This window comes from Notothenia rossii (genome assembly GCF_949606895.1).
Source record: "Notothenia rossii genome assembly, chromosome: 2".
Lineage (NCBI taxonomy): Eukaryota > Metazoa > Chordata > Actinopteri > Perciformes > Nototheniidae > Notothenia > Notothenia rossii.
The window spans coordinates 89,610,428-89,631,235 of NC_136904.1; the positions used below are offsets into that span (position 1 = coordinate 89,610,428).

At 39.6% G+C, this 20,808-nt stretch overlaps 1 protein-coding gene across 1 annotated transcript in view; it reads right to left on the bottom strand.

Annotated features, from left to right (window-relative positions):
* Positions 1-20,808, bottom strand: part of dgkg (diacylglycerol kinase, gamma) — a 152,555-nt gene that overhangs the window by 89,110 nt on the left and 42,637 nt on the right. Inside the window, exons 2-10 of the mRNA XM_079665825.1 lie at positions 19,358-19,869; positions 14,190-14,266; positions 9,562-9,582; positions 8,331-8,481; positions 4,324-4,386; positions 2,226-2,480; positions 1,605-1,757; positions 178-227; positions 9-52 (exon numbers count right to left, since the gene is read on the bottom strand). Coding sequence (XP_079521951.1) covers positions 9-52; positions 178-227; positions 1,605-1,757; positions 2,226-2,480; positions 4,324-4,386; positions 8,331-8,481; positions 9,562-9,582; positions 14,190-14,266; positions 19,358-19,421 — 878 coding nt within the window. The 5' untranslated portion in view covers positions 19,422-19,869. The remainder of the gene's footprint in view (positions 1-8; positions 53-177; positions 228-1,604; positions 1,758-2,225; positions 2,481-4,323; positions 4,387-8,330; positions 8,482-9,561; positions 9,583-14,189; positions 14,267-19,357; positions 19,870-20,808) is intronic.

Consider the following 20,808-nt stretch of genomic DNA (forward strand, 5'->3'; position numbering starts at 1 on the left):
GTGATCACTGCAGCTCATAATAAACGGAGGAGATCTCATGTAAACACTGTCGCTGTGTTCAGGTGTTTATTCTTAGACCTGCAGTGTGCAAAGGGCAAAGAGAGAGACCGAGGGGGGAGGAGGGGGGGAGACAGAAAGATGAGAGGGTGAGAAACAAAACCAAGAAGAGGAACTCACCGAGCTGTCCAGCACCCCGTTGCCGTCTGTGTCGTACAGCCTGAACATGACTAGAGGGAGAGGAGAGAAGATCTCATGATTTCTCGGATAATTACCCGCTAACATTTGTTCCTCTGATGGCTGCAGGGTGAAGAGCAGCAGCGTCGGGTAGTCAGCAGAGCCTGAGACCTGAAAGAGGCTTATTGTCCCTCTCCTGCAGTGTGTTGTAGGTTTCTGTGCATGTGGATACATCCAGAGGGAGTTTCTCTCCCACACTGCCGACAACACCTCCTTTTTTTACTACTTGAATATTCTGTAGTGACATTACTTTACCAATCAGAGCAGGCTGAGCTCTGGTTTCAGACAGAGGGTGAAAAGAGGTACATACTGATATACACCTGAACATCAGCAGGAGAGGACTCTTTAAAGTAGATACACTACACACTGATATACACCTGAACATCAGCAGGAGAGGACTCTTTAAAGTAGAGACACTACATACTGATATACACCTGAACATCAGCAGGAGAGGACTCTTTAAAGTAGAGACACTACATACTGATATACACCTGAACATCAGCAGGAGAGGACTCTTTAAAGTAGAGACACTAGATACTGATATACACCTGAACATCAGCAGGAGAGGACTCTTTAAAGTAGAGACACTACATACTGATATACACCTGAACATCAGCAGGAGAGGACTCTTTAAAGTAGAGACACTACACACTGATATACACCTGAACATCAGCAGGAGAGGACTCTTTAAAGTAGAGACACTACATACTGATATACACCTGAACATCAGCAGGAGAGGACTCTTTAAAGTAGAGACACTAGATACTGATATACACCTGAACATCAGCAGGAGAGGACTCTTTAAAGTAGAGACACTACATACTGATATACACCTGAACATCAGCAGGAGAGGACTCTTTAAAGTAGAGACACTACATACTGATATACACCTGAACATCAGCAGGAGAGGACTCTTTAAAGTAGAGACACTACATACTGATATACACCTGAACATCAGCAGGAGAGGACTCTTTAAAGTAGAGAAACTACATACTGATATACACCTGAACATCAGCAGGAGAGGACTCTTTAAAGTAGAGACACTACATACTGATATACACCTGAACATCAGCAGGAGAGGACTCTTTAAAGTAGAGACACTACATACTGATATACACCTGAACATCAGCAGAATGTTTGCCATTCAGAGAATAGGAGGAAACTCTTGGCATCAGTTCTTTCATCTCCGGAGATTGATTGTGACTGACTCTACATTAATACAATTTTCTATATTTGAATAGAGGATCTGAGTACTCGCTGTGTGTGATCACAGTATGTAAACCCCCTGAGGAGGGACAGAAACGTGAGAGCCTCGGTTCAACCTGAGCACGTTCACACATGACATACGACTCATCCTCCCTGTCACTCACACTCCAGCTTGTCCTCCGGCGTCCCCCTCTCCAGCAGCGACAGGTAACAGACGATGTCCTTCAGGAAAACCACCTGGGGCGCCGGCAGGGGGGTTCCCTTCTGGGGCGACGGGCTCCTCCGCAGCGACAGATGCTTCTCAGAGCGACTCCTCTCTGTGGAGGAACAACACGCAGGGTTTATTTATTTTTTTAACAACTTTATTTTTCAGTTTATCACAAATACAGTATGTCCAACATTTATGACAAAAAGTTGCAAATATTAAATATATTTGGCAATCTTTATAGACAAGATACTCGTATTGATTTAATTATAAAAAAATATTGTTGTTGTGTGTTTAAAAGTGACAGTATTCACGTCACCTTATTTCAAAAGCCAGTTTATATTAGAAATATTTGCATTTTTTCCGATGTTTCTTCACATTCTTACCTTTGTTTTGTTAAAGCGTAAAGACATGAGTAACTGAACGTACAATATATACTCTTTAAATTGAAATGGATTGTCTTAATTTACATTATTTAATTTCATATTCTATTGACATGTATATAGACTTTTTGTACTACTTTTTTTTATATTAAAACCTTTGAACTGAATTGAATTGCTCTGAGTGTCGCTGAGCTCACCTGGGGAGAGTTTGGGGGAGGCAGGGGACCGGCCGGGACCAGAGTTGGGGGTCAGGGCGTTGCAGCCGGCCTCTGAGGATCTGACCTGGGAGCAGGGGGACCGATGGGGCCCCCCCGGTGTTTGGGCCCCCTTCCCTGAGCGTTGAGAGGAGGAGCGAGAGGAACAGGGGGAGGTGGAGCTCGCTGTGGTCATCACTGCAGAGTGATCGGGGGTGTGACGACCCATCGCTGACAGGATGCTCTTACCATTCATCCCTGAGGAAAGAGGAGGAGGGGGAGGAGGAAGAAGGAGAAGAAAAAGGAGGAAGAAGAATAAGTTAAATATACGCTGTCACAAGGACAGATACAGGAAGACATTCCTGCCCAAGGCAATAACTCTGTACAACAAATCACCTCTGGCCGGAAGAGAGCTCTCTGCTCCACAGCTTCTCTTAATAACTGGACTTAAACTCACACTGTACATTTTACATTCGTATTCTATTTAATATTGAATAATCAATTTCTTGTACAATATAATATCCTGCGTTATATTTGTTACTGGCAATGTGTATTTCCACATGTATATCTTTTTACTTTTTACTATTTTATTTATATTTCAGAAATATTTTGGACTGTTTATTTCTAGTGTCTTAATTTCTCTTGTTTTTTATGCTGCTGCAACGCAAACATTTCCCAAATTGGGATCAATAAAGTACTATCTATCTATCTATCTATCTATCTATCTATCTATAAATGTTATCCAACAGGACTCCTATATATAAGAACAAGTAACAATGATGAGGAAATTATTATTTCCTCCTTTCCATCCTTTGTTTTAGTGGCTAAATCAGGGGTGTCAAACTCAATTTCATCGCGGGCCACATTAGCATTATGGTTGCACTCAAAGGGCCGGTTGTAACTATATAAATATATAATATATATAAAATAATGTATTATATTACATTATTGCCTCTGAATTGGATTATTATTGGATAGGGTAATAACTTTGTAATTAACTACGTTTGAAAGCAAAGGTCTAGGGCAAATAATTGCTTCAGTGCGTATGTCACAAAACGAGATGCATTGTGGGACATGTAGTTTATGGGCAACGTGCTTCTGTAGAGTGGCATGCAATCGTATAATTAACGCATTATAATCTTTGCAAGCTCTTGCGGGCCACATAAAATGAAGTCGCGGGACGGCTTTGGCCCCCGGGCCTTGAGTTTGACAACCCTGGGCTAAATCATCAAAAACACAACATGTTAGTGGAACACGGGTCTAGCCCCCTCAGCTATAGTGGGAATAGCCAATGGGAGGCAGGTCACATGACCCAGATATTAACATGGAAGGTGAAGTAATAAAAGCAAAATAGCATTAGATAAGATTACACTGAAAAAAAAGTGTGTTGAATTAAAAAGTATGTTTATTTAAGTGGTTGCAGAAACAAAAATAATTTAGGTCCAGATATATTTTTTGAAATGAACTGTGATTATTATTATTTTTAATTTAATGTCAGGTTTCTTATATTCATAATTTTTTCACAAATATTTTGCGGAATCTAATAATTCCAAGCAAAACCATGTTCAGTTCACTCAAATGGATGAAGTAACAATAAACGGACAAAAGGTTTACATATTTAACAATCAGTAAAAAATGAAAATGTGGAAGCCTATTCCGACAAAATTATTTTTTACATTAAAAAAACTTTAAGACTACATCCGCATTGAGACCGAGATCCTTTACGGCGTACACTTTGATGGATACAGAAGCTTCCCTTTAATACGTTTCTGTAAAGGACAATTGGGTTTAGTCAGAATGTTGAACATTACTGTATGAGGAGGGAAGCTCGTTAACAGTAAGGAGCAACAACAAATTAACAATGTAAAACCTTACAATACAACAACAACAACAACAACAACAACAACAGCATAGAGGTACAAGAAACAGATACAACACCGCGTTCAAACTTTACACAAATTCACAAAGTCATCCACTGATCACAGGCAGAACAACAGTCACATCACATCAGAGTCACATCAGCACAACAAGAGCACAGAGAGGGGAGCAGGAGGAGAATTCCAGTCCGCTTTACGCTGAGGGTCTCTGGGGAAACGGCTACCTGTGATGGGGGCACAGGCCACTTCAGTCTGAATGGAGATGCCTGCGTCAATGGAGCGGGCGTCTGCAGTCAGTCAGTGTTCGCAGGGGGAAAACAGCAGCAGCGAGAACGAGTGGAGAAAGAGTTTGCTTTATGTTCCGCATATATATTTATACATAGCATCTGAGAACAGACAAGCACTGTTTACGAAACCACATGGGTTCAAAACAACAAGGCAATTATCAGGGAGACAGGATTATATATATATATATGAGAATAACAGACCTTTTAGCTAAGCATCATAAAAGAGGCCTCTGAGGTATGCAGTGGTGGAAAAATACTTACTACCAATACTTAATGAAATGCAGGGTTGCAAGAGAACCATTTCTAATGTATTGGTTGAGTTACAAACATGATGTTAATGAGTTGTGTTGACATAATAATGCTGATCATTATATTGTGAGCAATTTACACTCACATCTCTGCGTTAAATAAATGAAGAACATGTAAATGAATGAGACTCGATAACTTGTTCTCCGCATTGAGTTCAGGATACTGATACCATAGTTTAAAAATACTGGTATACGCTAAAGTCCTACAATTACATGTTTACTTTAACACAGTAGCAATAAATATATGATCTTTTAGTGTGGATATATTGATTTAATCACTTAAATTGTGCATCTTATAAAAGAGAAGCTACTGTATGTTTTATTATATATACACTGATGTGTGGCTTTTGAATTTGCTTCATTAATAAAGTTCAATGATGTGTTAATTATAAGTAATCTGAATCAGCAATATAAAATAAAGCAGTCAAATGGAGGAGTAAAAAGTACATCTGAATTTGAGAAGTATAGTAGAAGTACAAATTAGCAGGAAATAAATAATGCTTCAGAAAATAAGTACCTTTACTTACACATGTACATGGGCTACTGGGCTTAGTTACTGTCCACCACTCGGTATGTGTTAGGTAACAGAAAACATTGCATTAGATCAAATGAAACATTCTCTACAGATATTCATGCAGCATGGAAACAACATATTGCATTTGTGTCTTCAATCTGACTTCTGGACTCCCAGTAGTTCAACACTTTGAATCCCAATCTGATGGGATCAGATTTGGATGTTGGGGAGTTCAAAACCAAAAGACAGGTTTGGGATCACTTTGATATCCAATCAGATCAAGAAATCAAATCCAAGCGTTAATCTGGATTAATCCGCCTCTGGAACTCTCTCCCATCTGACATCTGCAACACTGACTCTCTCCCCATCTTCAGATCACGTCTCAAAACACATCTCTTCCCACTCGCATATCCACCCTGATCATTATCCATCACACATCCTCTGTTTTATTTATTTGATTATTTGATTGATTGATATACTGCATTGTCTTGTTTATGTCTCTTACGCTGGTGTTATGTATTGTGTATCTTGTTTTTTATGTGTCTGTACGGCAACCTTGAGAGCCTTGAAAAGCGCCGACATAAAATAAATGCATCATTATTATGAAATCTTCAAAACGGGTAGTTCCAACCGACAACACAGGATTGGGATCAGTTTGATCCCAAAAAACTGGATTATCCTGATCCCACCAGAGGGGTGGATTTCCAGTGGATTACCAGAGCAAAATGTATTGTACAATTTATTTTAAAATATGTTTCAAAATATAAATAAGATGGCAAAGTTTGTTATCTGAAATAATACACCAATTTTATTTCTCATTTTTTGGTCACGTTTGTGGTGGCCTATTTAGTTTTCAACCAAATATTGATGACATAAATGTTTATTCTCATGAAATTATCACAAATGTAATTTAGATTAAAGAAAAGTCCATCATCTGTCATCACCTTTCAAAAGTAATTGCGGACAATAGAAGTCTCTGCAACGTGGTCTCTTGTCTTCCTTGTATTCTTTTTCATATCCACTAGCTGGAGATCGGTAGGATTAAAGCGCTGATATTCAGGATCTAATCATCTTGAAAAGTCTGAATCTGGATCGGGGTGATCCTATCCTGAATTGCTTTGAAATACTGGGACAAAATTTGAGTGGTCTGATCCTGGATCACAAGAAATGGGATTTCAACATCTGATCGGATCTGATTGAGATGAAAAGTTTTGAACTCCTGGGCCCTGGTGATTAACAAAAGTGTTTATTCCTACAGACATTAAAAACTGAAATCTAAGGATAGTAAAGGGTTCATTCAGTACAGAAATGAGATCCATCCACACTGCTTCACTCCATTTCTTTTGAAAGATGTCCACCAGGTGTCAGTGCAGGCTCTATCAGCTGACTCACAATGAGAAATAAACCTAAACACACCGAAGCAGCCGCAGAATCACTGAACTGTGTTACTCTATATACTAAGCATGTCTCTAAGCATTTACTTTGGCTTTCTAAGTAGCACTGATCTATTTTTGCCATTGCTAATTCACACACTGCACACACACTCAAAGCCTTATAACGGCATCTGTTTATCTGCAGGATCAAAAAAAGGATATACATGGGAATATATAGGTATATGTAATTATATACTAAGTTCTCTAGATGTGACTTTATATAAACACTGAGTTAATTACCATGGAAGCAATTAGCAAATTACAGAAAAAGAAGCGGCATTACCATTCAAGATGAATTTAATTTGTTGACAAGGTTCCTCCTAATCTTTTGTCATGGCATATCTAACACTGTTTATTTGAAGGCATTCTTTTTATAAATTAATTCAATGGATGTTAAGACTTAAGGATCTGCAGGGAACCCGGTTAAGAGTCCACTGACATTATATTATATTCTAATAAACTGCTAAAATAAATAGTCAATGTACTAATTAGTCAGGTGACAGGAAATGTACCAGCAACTATTCAGAGGATAAATAATGTTTTTAAATATACATATATTCAAAACACTTTGATTACAGCATCAGAGGATCATCTACTTTGAAGGCATGTATGATACCAATCTGATTATATTGAGGAGTGGTGGTTGGCTGGGCTTAGCTTAGCTGGACAATTATAAAAGGCAATTTGTACTGATGTTATCTGAAGCCCTAAAAAATATGTATTGAATATTCATTTGGCATGCCTCAAGAATTCAAACAATAATTAGTAACTGAATGTCCACAGGGAAACTCTACAGGGCACCTTTCATTGATTAAAACCCCCCTGAAAGACGACATTTTTTGAGTTTATCAGATCATTCGTAATGCTCACAAACTAGAAAGCCGCCAAAAGTGAAAAAGTGAAAGCAAGGACATCATAAACTAACTCAGCCAATGATGCCGCACTGACATTTGGCCTCGCTGCACTTGTTGCCTCTAACTTTTACAAGCTCTCCACCACAGAAATAGATTCTCAGTTCCTCCGTCCATCTGTCCACTCAGCTGCTCTCAGAGAGGAGCAGACTTCAAGCCCCGGGGGCCACGCAGCACTCACATGGACGGATGGATGGAGGGACACAGTTTGCACCTGCAGCGAGGTGCAAATGACCTACAGCACCTGAAGACCTCGGATCTGCTCAGCGTGAAACCCTCAAGCAAACAGTGATGGGTGAATACGCCTGTCTGTGTGTTTGGATTTTGGGTTGTTTGTTTTTGCTGCAAAGAAATAGGGTGAATTGTAGACTCTGAGGAGACACATTTTTTCATGGTATCTTTATGTTTTTTTTTAAAGTTTCTGTAATAGAAAAGACATATAGAACGAGCTGAAGAATTAGAGATTTCCCAGTACCTACATTTTGTGTAAAACTGCGTTGACTTTGTGTTTCGGAAACACCAAAAAACAACTACGATGGTAATCCACAGCTAATCCATTAAGGGCGTCCCACTTTTTCAGTATTCAACATGAGATGTCCTGGGTATGGTGTCTGAGATTTGCTTGTATACAATTTGAACACTTTCCATTACTTAAACAAATGTACCGTAATCATATAATCTGATGGGATGATTTTAAGGGTCAGATTGTGTTCCATTTCCAGACCTTGTTTCAAAAGAGTTGTGCACTTCGCTAGGTATACAAATACAAGCAGCCTACCCAGTAAACTGGTTCCTGCTCGGGAGTGATCGGGGGAGCCTCCTCCGGTCTTGCTCTTGAAGGAGGTGAAGAGGTGCTGACACAGCTCCTCTGGGATGTCGTTCTCCAGGTATGTGGCCATGAAGAGCTGGAAACCCTCATAATCAATGGGCTGCATGGGGAAGGAAAGAGCGTATTCGTTAACAAAACACTCAAGGACAATGAATGAAGTTTACACCAACCATGGATGGAAACAAGAGAGAGATGAAGGAAGCGATGGACCTCCTTTCGATTAAATCTGCCCTGAAATGAAGGTATGCAGCCTGGACTGTGATTGACATGCCGGCATCTTCTTAAAATGAACAGGTGAAAGACAATATGGTTGGAAGCTATTAATGAGGTTTTATAGCAGAATTGTTTTAAAGTAGGGCTGGGAGATAGCCTATAGCAGAAAAAGTCATGAGGGTTAAATATTTCTTGATGTTGAATTAAAAAAGTACAGTGGTAGATTATGGCCAGGATTTAGGTTTAAAATATTTAAAAATAAAGTGGAAATGCTACAGTGTTGACATTATGTCAAAGCAGCTATGTATTCTGCTACAGACTGAAATTAGCACGCTAACTGATTAGCTTAGCCCTCGTTGTTGCTGACGCTAACTGAATCTCAGCTTATACTGTAAACGCAGACAAATGGGCCAGTAGTTTTTTGGCCACTTTGTACTAGTCAATTTACAAACTATCATAAAAATGGAGGGTGAAGACTTATTAGTGGCACCAACACATATGGCTAACGTTAGCTATAGGCTAGCGTAAAAAGTGATACTTTCGAAAACAATTTTGTTATTGCTCTTACATGACGACTATACCCCAAAATATAACCGTTCGTATCGCCCAGGTCTACTGTAAAGGTTTTTTTATCCACCACAGATTATTGTCTTAATGGTTAGGAACAGCAGACCGGAGGTGATGGAATCTGCGTCCAGATACAACCTTATATGACAGTCTGATGGAGAAGAAAGCAACATGTCATATTCACACTGATTATCCTTCTCCCTGCCACACCACCGTCTTCCACTGCCATGTGGCGGGGGCATAGCGGCACTCATCTAAACCCAACACCCCCCCCCGTGACCTCCGCCCTCTTACAGGGGACAGACCATCTGCAGCGGTGTTGTGTTCGTGGACAGAATGTGCATGCAGTCTGATGACACAGACACCACACAGCATGCAGAGCCCGCCGGCCGAGGCTTACTTGGTTCAGAACGTCTTGCTTCTGTTTAACAGTTGGGACAATGACGAAGAGGAGGAGTGAGGAAGGAGTGAGGAAGGGGGAAGAAGAGAAGGTTAGCTGCCGTGTGGAGGGGGAGGGTCAGGGTGCAAAGTGGTGAAAGTAGATCTTGTAATCAAAGTAGGATTTCTAAATTGTAAAAAATACTGTGTTACAAGTAAAAGTCATGCATCCCTTGAAATGTTTAAAAGCAAATTAAAAACCTATCTTTTTAATATGGCTTTTCATTTTGGGTTAACTTTCAATTCTCACTCGTATCTATTTATAATCATTATAATATTACTATTTTGGCGATTAGATAAAATATAAATTATATTTAATGCAACTTTAGTAACATTTCCATGACTTTTCCAAAACATTGGGAAAAATATTTTTTCCCATTACTTTTCCAGGACCTGGAATTAGCATTTTGAATTTCAATAACTTTTCCAGGTTTTTAATGACCGTAAGAACCCTGTTTCTTCTTGTTCTGTAAATCACTGCTTTGTGCATGAAAGGTGCTATACAAATAACGTTTATTATTATTATTATTATTATTAGTATTCAAAATCTATTTAAAGTACCAAAAATAAAAGTAATCTCCATGCGTAATAGTCCATTTCAGATTCTCTGGGTGCAGGCGGTTAATAATCTAGTTGATTAATCTGCTTATTAAAGTAGTTCAGCTCGAGATCAAATCGGTGCCATTCATGTTTGCCAAATCCATTCCAGTATGACGTCAAGAATATCTTTCAGATCTGCAAATAATTAGACAATAATGAGGGTTTAATGTGACCAAAGTAAACCATTTTCCTCCCAGGAAAAATGTGGTTCACACCAAAATAGAACAAAGTGAAGTTTATTCGCCTAACAAAGCTCAGCTCCACATCAAATCGGAGCTATCAGTGTTTATCAAGTTCAGTCCAAGTATGTGGTCAATAATTCCTCTCCGGTTTTAAACAGATCTACAAATAAATGCAAGTAAGCTAAGAAAACATAATGAGGATTTAATACGAGCAAAGTACACCATTTTCCTCTCAGGGTAAATTTAGTTCACACCTTAATAGGAAATGACTTTTGCACGTCTAGACTTAGTGGAAATATGCTCCTAACGCTCTAACTTGACCACAGAGGAACACACTGAACACTTCTGATCTGCCATGTCGACCCAACTCTGATCCAGGCATCTTCACATCTCTTCTCCTTATTTGGCCAAACAAACCACGAGGATTTAATAATGTGTGCATAACAGCAGGTTCCCATAAGTACGCTCACATGCCATAGAAAACACAGTCTCTTTACTCCAGTTATACTCAAAATGACATCATAAAACCTTTATGTATTGGCGTTGAATGAAAGTGTACGCAGATGCTTTTGTAGAAAGGTCCGTCCCGCTGGAAAACACCTTAAGCCTGGGGTCTTATTTACCTCCACATGATGTTCCCTGTGGGCGGCTGCCTGTCTGTAAACATCTCCAGAGGGCCGCTGTGACACATTTACACGGTTCATTTCATCTTGTTTTTGGCCTGTGAGGAGGGTTTGATTGACTTTCTTGTTTGCATGAAAGAGAGAAGGGACTACAGGGGCTGCTGCATGCTGAGGACCCTGATCGGCATCTACTGTACAATCACGTGAGTTTCTAGAAATGTGGTTTTGATTCTGTCTTTTTCTTTACAGTATACTATGATTTGGTACCTTTTTTTGGAAGAAATTGAAAATGATGTAGTATTTTGAAATATTGAATGTGTGTAAACCATCCATCAATTGGTAGAATAATATTTAAGATGTCAAGTAAAATGTGTGATAAATTGAATCTATTTTGTCTAAGTTTTGTTTTGTTCAAAACGTAGCTTGGGGCTCTTTCTTTTATACATTTTAGGATTTTAATAGTCCATATAATAAATGAAACATAAATAAAAGCAATATACGTGTGATTGTGTTTAATGTCACATTTGAACCTGCTGTAAAAAGACACTGTTCATAACATTTTATAGTTAATCAGATATATTGTAGTGTCCTTGTATAATGAGATGTTTCCCTAGATACTGTTTTTATCTGCATTATAGTTATTTTTTATTTTAAAAGCAAAGACAGATAAATTCCCTTTTTTTTTACGACTTCAACAAGTTACACTTTCTAGCTGCTTGCTCTCAAGTTTCTCTCTGTAATTTGTTTTGTTTGAATGTTGTTGACACATAGGTCATTTCTGCACTAAATTAAACCTTTATGACACTTCCACAAATCATAGATCACATTCAAACACAAAGAAACCTTTTAAAAGCATTGGCAGTTTTTTTCCTTGTGTGACAATCATGTAGGACGTGTTTAGGTTACATAATTAAGTGTGCTGCTAAACCAGTTAAGCTATATAAATGTCAACCCTGTGGGTGTAATGCGTCTCTCAGTCACTTATCAATCAGGTAAGATGATGTCTGTTTTCTAATTTGATAAATGGAGAAAGAAACAACATGACTGACAGCAACAAATGTCCTTCAGGTGAAGCAGAGCAACACCTGGGCTAAAAATACACTAAATGAAAGCCCAAGGAGAGGTCAGAGTTTCCTTCTGTCGCCAGCTGGCTGAGTAGATTCCACTACAGCTGGCGTAAAGGACTGAGTCATCACACACACACACACACACACACACACACACACACACACGAACATTAAATCTGATTTATATGGCGCCCAAAGTCCAGCCGGGCTGTTAGTCGTGATCAAAAAAACAGAGGAAGCTTATTGGCATGGAAGAAGATGGAGGTCACTATCTTTAAAGAGGCCCTATTGTGCTTTTGGGGTGCTTTCTCTTTCCTGTAGTGTGTTATATACTCGGTTGTTGTGTATGTACACGGTCTGCAGAGAGGCTACAATACCTTCCCCTCTCCCTGAAACGCTCCTTTGGACTCCTTTGTTTACTTCTGGAACATAATGACATCACTTTGTAATACTTGTGCTCAGGGGCGGTTCTAGGGCGAGGCCAGGGCGAGGCCAGTGCCCCCGTAACACTGACTGTGGCCCCCCCTGAAAATAAAAAGTTTATGATTAAACGATTTCTTGGCTCACGTGATAGGCGGAACCAACGTTATTTGTCATTCTAGTCGGACCCATTAGAGCGTAAAAACTGCAACTTTAAGTATCTGAAATAAATATGTGGACCAATAACTGTATTACGTTGTTTTCTTATGCGCAATTACTTCATACTGTCTTTGTCTTTTTCGTCCTGCATTTATTGTGCCCCTCAGAAAGTAACTGGGCCCCCCCCAGTCAAATTGATGTAGAACCGCCACTGCTTGTGCTTCTATTGGCTATCACTCCAACTCATAGTACGGGATAGGCTAAGGGACGGGACATCTGTAAGCGGTTGATCAATCACAACATAGTTTGGTGTATTATTTATTATCTAGAGTAGATGGCATTCGACACGTCTCCAGTTCTGAGAAAGGAGTAACAGAGACGAAGCTTGGTGATGAACTGCTCTGGAAGGGAGAGGCAACATTATTTATTTGAGTCCTAAAAAAAAAAATCAATATCAGATTAAGTGCATACTATATTTATATTTCGGGACTAAAGTCTTTATCTATGCTCTCTGCAAAGCCATCAATCAATAGATTTTCTTCACACTGACGTTCGTAAAAATGTTTTGTAAGATGAGACAAAACAAAGAAAGAAGTGAGTAAGTTAAGTTAATACATCTTCATACAACATGTATTTCAGGCATTTCAAATTGTGACACGTAATCAAAGCAAATGAAAATATGTTAACTTGTATTTTGTTTTAATGCGCAGCAAGTAAAGCAAAACATTTATCTAGAAAGATAAGTGTGTAATGTGAACAGAGATGACAGTAAAAACGGAATAAAGTCTATTGGTAACATCGTCACAAGTCCAGACCGCTGTATTAAAGGGCCCATGTCATGCTTTTCTGGTTATCACCCGTCCCGTTGTGTGTCATGAAGGTTTTTCTGCATGTAAACGGTCTGCAGAGTCAAACCCCTCAAAGTACACCCTGTAGGGAGTAAAACTCTAACTCTGCCCCAGAACACCTCGTTGGAGATTTCTCTTTTTCCATTGTTTTTTAGAAGGCGGGACGCGGCGAGGCTGTGTTAGCACACACACAAACTCCCAGCCAGGCTGTGTGTGTGTGTGTGTGTGTGTGTGTGTGTGTGTGTGTGTGTGTGTGTGTGCGCTCGGGCTGGTTTCGTGCTGGGTTTCGCTGTCTCGCAGACAGCCACTGGGCTCGTAGGGAGAGGGGGGGAAGGAGCTCCAACAAGCCGTTTAGGACAGAGAGTGAATACACATACTATACAGAGATGCTGTATGAGAAACCAATGTGAGTTTGGAAAATTGCAAAATATAAATCTATTTTAGTAGACCTCAACAATGGAATTAGGATCAGTAGAAATGGCCAGGACATGGGATCTTAAACATAAATTCAGTCTATAGTCAGGGGCCCTTTTCTAAAAAGGGGACAAAAGGACTGAGCTTTCTGCTGAGATGACTCTGAATCAGGGAAACCAAAGAAGCACCTGATGGCGTCACACCATGTGTTTGTGTGGGCAGAATATCAAGTGAAGATAAAGTGGATGCAGGATAATGGAGAAGGTTATAAACACACCTGCTCTGGGTTGTATTTGGACAGAACTCCTTCCCCGTGAAACTCCTCCAGCATATCCTTCAGCTTCTTAGTGGAGTCTGAGGAGGAGAAAAAGCAGAATTGTGTCATTCCATTTTGTGCGTTTCCTTTAATACACTTCTGAAAACCATGCGACTACACAGCAGAGCATTTTTTCAGAAAAGAAACCGTCTTTATAAATCATATCTCTTAGAGGGAATGCTCCTTTGGATAAAACACTTTTCTCAAAACTGAATTAATATGCAGCATTTCATTATAAAATGTCCTGGTAAATATTCATCTGCACCAGAAACTGCAGCATCAGAGGGGCTGAGTCACCCGGTGGTGGAAAGTAAAAGGGGACATGGCGTCTTTCTCACTTTTAGATGCTATCTCACACACACTGACACACACACACACGTCACAGAGCCCCCCCTGATCCAGAACACTAACTGACCTCCTCCTACGATCATCTGTTGAACAATTTCTGGGGACAAATGTCTCCGTATGCATGCACAGACCCCCGCTACTCCAACATTATGCACACGCTCACCAATCATATAAGCTCTCATAATCAACTACTGACGACACTTCATTATTTCTAGTGCTCGGCAGATTTGCAGCCGGTAATGCTTCCCTATTTCTGTCGTGCATTAGATACAGTATGCAGCGAGACAGAGGGGAGGACAGGTAAGATGAGAGACATGTGATCAGAGAACACAAGCTGCTGCCAGAGGGGTTATTGATCTGGAGCAAGAAGAGCATGAACCTCAATGCATTCAATTGGGCCGCATTGTGCTTTTTAGAGTTTCTTTTCTGTAGTGTGTTTTTGTGAATGGTCTATAAAGAGTAACATTCTGAACATATAGATCACTATGTTACACTTGCGCTTCTATTGGCTCTCTAACACATTGTAGGGGATAGACTTGTGGCACTTTTCCACTGCAGCACGGTTTGAGGTTTAACTAGGGGTAGTGCCGGCTCATGGCTACTTTTTCACCTTTTTTCTGGCCCTCCAAAATCGAGGTTCTTACCGGGCCAACAACCGGGCTGAATATGCTAAACTAGGGACATAAACACTCTCGACTGCTGAATGGTCAGAGAGAATCGCTGGCAAGGGGGCTACAACGACAACAAAATGAACATATGTTACCGTGATTTAATTGTAATACACGTTTCAAAATTATGCCGAAGTAACAACATACTGATACCGGTCTGCAGACGAGACGGCAGGCGAAAAACCTTTTAAAATGCCTGTTTTCTGAATGGAGTTCGGATTGATCAGGCTAAGCTAACGTATATGCTCCGTCCACACTCACTACCCCAGTTCCTAAACTGTAATGGAAACGCAGCATAAAGTTAGCCTGGTATCTACCAAGGCCTAACCATACCGTACTGAGCCGTGCTAGGTCCTGCAGTGGAAAAGCGTCATAAGGGGCGGGACATCTCTTAGCGGTTGAACATTCACAACAGAGCCGGCCAGCTAACCAATCAGAGCAAACTGAGCTCTGGTTTCAGACAGAGGGTGAAAAGAGGTGCTGCAGCACAGGCAGTATGAGAAAGATAAAGAGCTTTTTGAACATTAAAGCATTGAGACATGTCCCAGTAGAGACACTACATACTGATATACACCTGAACATCAGCAGGAGAGGACTCTTTAAAGTAGAGACACTACATACTGATATACACCTGAACATCAGCAGGAGAGGACTCTTTAAAGTAGAGACACTACATACTGATATGAACCTGATAATGAGCAGAATGTGTCCCTTTTAACCGATATTTTAATGACTGGAAAATTATGTATTTTTCACTGTTTCCCGAGGAAATTAAACTCAAATACGTTGGTATATGGACATGAATAGCTGCTTAACACATAAAGTCACACAATCAGGAATATCTTGCTTTTAAAATCACAGCTTCAGCCAGTGAGAAACTGAGGTTTTTAGTTTATTTAAAGGCTGCAAAAAAAATTCACTTTAAATGTCACTTTTTTATAATTTTGTCCATTAAAAGTAAAAAACTATAGCGTAAAATGTAATACAGAATGTTTCCAAAGTCCAATCTGACATCTTGACAGTAGTTGTTTTATCTCCAACTAGTTTTATTATTGAAATAAAGAAGCTAACCCTTGCACATGCAAAGCTGGAACTGTTTGGCGTCTCTGCCAGATAACTTAAATGAAAAAGCAATTATCTGAACTAATGCTGATTAATTTCTGTTGTTCGACTAATAAATAAATCAACGGACTGCTTCAGCTCTAACTGATTGTATTAAAGCTGCAGCCAATCATCATTTCCATTACCAACTACTAATCACATCATTAATCATTTTGTTAATACACGTTTGTTTTCGTCCAAAACACAAAAATATGAACACAAACAAAACCATGACATCCTTATAGTTTGAAAACCGGTAGGTTATCAATTACTAAAATGATTTCTGAAGGATTGATGAACTAATGGTTTCAGTTGTATTTGATTACATGGCGTATTAATGACCCTGGCTCTTCAGCAGGATAGGGTTTCTCCCTCTCATACTTGTGTCTGCAGCTGAAACACAGCCAGTGTCCTTCATTAAGTCCTTGATTGATCTGCTGCTGATACGCAGGGCTTCCTGTCTCTCCTCACCATCAGTTAAAATCAGACCTTCCCCGCCAGCAGGGTTCTTCCCAGTGTGCACATCTATCACCTTTCAATTATAGTCTCCACTGCAACCGGCTCATAAACCAAAACTGTGCTCCACCACAGAGACAGCAGCAAGAAGGAGGGAGGATTAGGACTAGATCACTTCAGCGTCCGCTTCCACAAGGGTTTAAACAGTTCAAGCAAATGCTGTCCTCATTTGTGTTCAGTTTAAAGGGGACCTATTATTCAAAATCCACTTTTTCATGTCTCTTCTACATCAACATGTGTCCCCTCTGTGTAAAGAGACTCTGAAAGTTCCAGGAAAAAAGATTCTCTCTCTTTTCGTCCCGATCTTCTATAAAAACCTGTCTGAAAATGAGCTGATCAGATTTTGGCCACTTTATGATGTCATAACGATGTTTTGGCTTGAGTAACCATTAGCCAATCAGCAACCAAGGAAACCCCCCCACCCCTTATCACCTGAATCTCCTCCTAGAGCACCATTGAGTTCTTTGTAACCAAATCTCTCTCAGAGGGGTGTGGGGAGGGGCTCCTTATTTTCATCTGAAGTAACAGACAGAGAATCAGCTCTTTGGAAACAGGGCTGAAACAGAGGGGATTATGGGATACTGCAATGATCTGATTCAGCCAATCAGAGACAGGTTCTGTATAAATCTGAGAGCTATAACATATTGATGAAAAACAGTATAATAGGGGACCTTTCACGCATGCACACTTTGAAGATCCTGTACACTCAGAAATGTGATTATTTTAAACATTGATGTCCCCTACATCGTCTGACCTTGACTATAAAAAATGAATGGGTTCATAGTTTCAAATACTAAAGAAGTGTTTTCACATTCCTTTTCTAAATGTGTGCACTTCTCAAAAGTCTGAGATTCAACTGTACTCTGTGCAAGATACATTAGATGATGTACGTCACACATTTCAAACAGCCAATCAGTGTCTAATAGCCAATCAAGCGTCTTTACATTTTTTGAAAAGCGCTATATAAAAGTGTCATGTATTATTAATATGCAAAACCCCAATATATAGCAACAGGGAAACAACGCCAGAAAAACACACTTGAAATGTCCATTTAGTTAAAAAGTTTTGACAGCAAACGGGACAGTGGGAAGTCTTTGAATTTAGTTGAATTCAAACCGGAACATCCAACCAAAAGATCCCACTAATGCTTTGTCAGCCACTAGCCTAATGAAGCCCACAAGCTACTAACCATGCTGCGCAACACTCTTCATCTGAGTCAAACACGTGGGGCTGATTCTCAACCCATACAAATAAACAATATGACTGAATTTGTATTTTAAAATTACTGTAACAATAAAGAAATAAAGGCGTCCTTCAAGCTCTAAGAAGTTGTGGACCGGGTACAACATCCTTCTCCTACAGTACGTGCATAAAAGTGAGACAAAATATAGATTCTTACATTAGTGTGCCCAAACACACACTCTCCAATCAATCACAGCCTGACTGTCACACCTCGTTCAGGTCTATGATTTATGCATGATTGTGTAATCACTCTGCAGGATAGGTTGCGTGTCAGACTCTATTCATCTCCATGGCACAGATGACAGATGCTCTTTTGACTAACAAATATTAGAGAGGGTAGGGAACCACAAAGCTCATCCTGCAGGCTAATGAGTGTCATTGTGAAAGAAAAACAAACATGGAAGAATAATGACACCAAACAGACGGCTGAAGTCCTGCTGCAATGTTGTTTACAATACAAACTACGGAGAGTAAACTAATGTCACTCATGAAGTAAATGATACGGTTAGAAAAGGGATTAAAATTAAAGAAAGATTATTTCCTTTTATCCCTTTGCTTTAATGAGAACAACTGCAAACATAAAATAATTAGGAAAGTGAGAAAAAAGTGAAATATAACTTTTTTTTATTGAACTGACTTGGAGGTAAAGGGACTTTTTTATCCAACCTAAATAAACCTTATTTTATTCTATTTTTGTAATAGTTTATCAATACATACGGTAGCCGATATTTGCAAATGCATTACAACGGCAAAACACACCTAAGGAGAAACGCGTTACAGTTTAAAAAACAATGCAAATATAAAAACACAAATGTGCCAGAAAACATGAAAATGAAGAAACATCTTCAAACATATAGTATAAATAAAAAAAGGCAAACGTGCCTTAAAGTATGCCTTACATATATATATTAATATTAGTGTGATTTATAGATGTTATTAGTGACTTTTGTGGCTTCCTGATCTGCAAACCTACTTAAACCACTATTTTGAATTTGATTTGCATGAAGCACACGGCGGGCTATAGCATGAAAACCACATTATTTGTTCTTTGGACACACACATATGTACACACCCATGTACCCACACACACACACACACACACACCCACACACCCATATGCACACCCATATGCACACACCCATATGCACACCCACACCCATGTACCCACTCAAACACAGTTGTTTTTGTTCTTTTGTGTGTGGGAGACATGTGCGTGTGTGGGAGACATGTGTGTGTGTGTGTGTGTACACTCACACTCGCTGTATTTCTGCAGCTGGGTGAACTCGGCTGGGCTCAGACACACCCAGCTGTCCCCCATCCTGCCTGCCTCCGAGGCTCTGTGTCTGAAAGTGTGTCGGTCCAAAAGTGTCCCTGAGAGGACTGACGGTTATCCTTCGGTCAAGTTGTGTATCGAGGCTGAGACGAAAAGATTTTGGGATGTCATCTCCGCCTTTTAAAAAAGAAAAAAATCACCTTGCAAGGCCACAGTTGGAGAGCTCAAATTACCCCAGGCAATAGGAGCAGTGGAGGAGGCGGGAAATGAAAAAAATGTTCAATCAAACAGGGTTTTTCAAGTGTTTATCTGCAGCCAGAAGCTGTCCTGATTATTGCTGAGGAGCTCCAAACGTTGAGTTCGTCACGTTGGATTTCAAAAAAGAAAAAGGATGTTTGGCGATTGTCTGTCACACAAAATGAATATTCCTCATGATTTGGAGATGGCACAAGGGTTTTTCAGCAGGTCTGCAACAAAAGACACCGTCTCTGACCTGCGGAAAGAGGGAGAAAACAGATATTTAAAAACAAGATAATAACCAACAGCTTTAGCCATAACATCTCTGTAACATCTCAAAGTCATTGTAAAGAAAGCGAGGATGAGGCAGAGAGCACAACAGTTAAATATGAAAGGAGATTTACAGCAGAGAGGGAGAAACACGAGCTGAAGGGAAATTACTGTCCTGGATTTATAGTATTCAATCTGCTCTTGATTTATACTGTAATTGTTTCTCTGTCAAAATCAAAAGGAAGCACAAAGATACAGTAGTGAAGTGTTTCCAGCACAGAGGGAACACGTCCTCAATTTAATCCAAACACTTGTTTATTGTTTTTTAGAATTGATTTGTGCAATTTATTCACTGAGCCGCTCTTACTATATATATTGCAGTTTAGTTGTATGACAACCTTTTACCAAAAGAGTTTATTTGTTATTACCTCAAATGTTGACTGAATCAACACGATTGGTCATTGATTTGTGTTGGGAAAAAATATTAATGATACATTTTATTTAGCAAGTGCTTTTACAGGTGCTCAGACGCTTTACAAAAAGGTAAACAAATAATGAAAAAGTCCAAATAAATCAACTCACACAACAACATTTAACAATAGAGTGCCACAGTGACGCGTCCTAAAACCCGGAAGTGAACTCCTTCCGGTTCCTTCGACAAAAACGCAATTTCTCCATAGGATTTTGGAAAATAGCTGGAAATAAGGTCTGTGGTTGAGACACATTTAAGAGATGATCACGTTCTGTTCAGCCGGATAATCTCCACGTGTCTACCCTACTTTTATCATTTTCTAATCATAAATCTAGTCGCCAGAAGCTAAATGCTAACGTTATGCTATAAAGGAACTACAGCAGGGTCGCTGCTTCGACGTCACGCCAATTTAAGATCCATATTAAAAACTACAGATTCTAAATGGTACGAGTT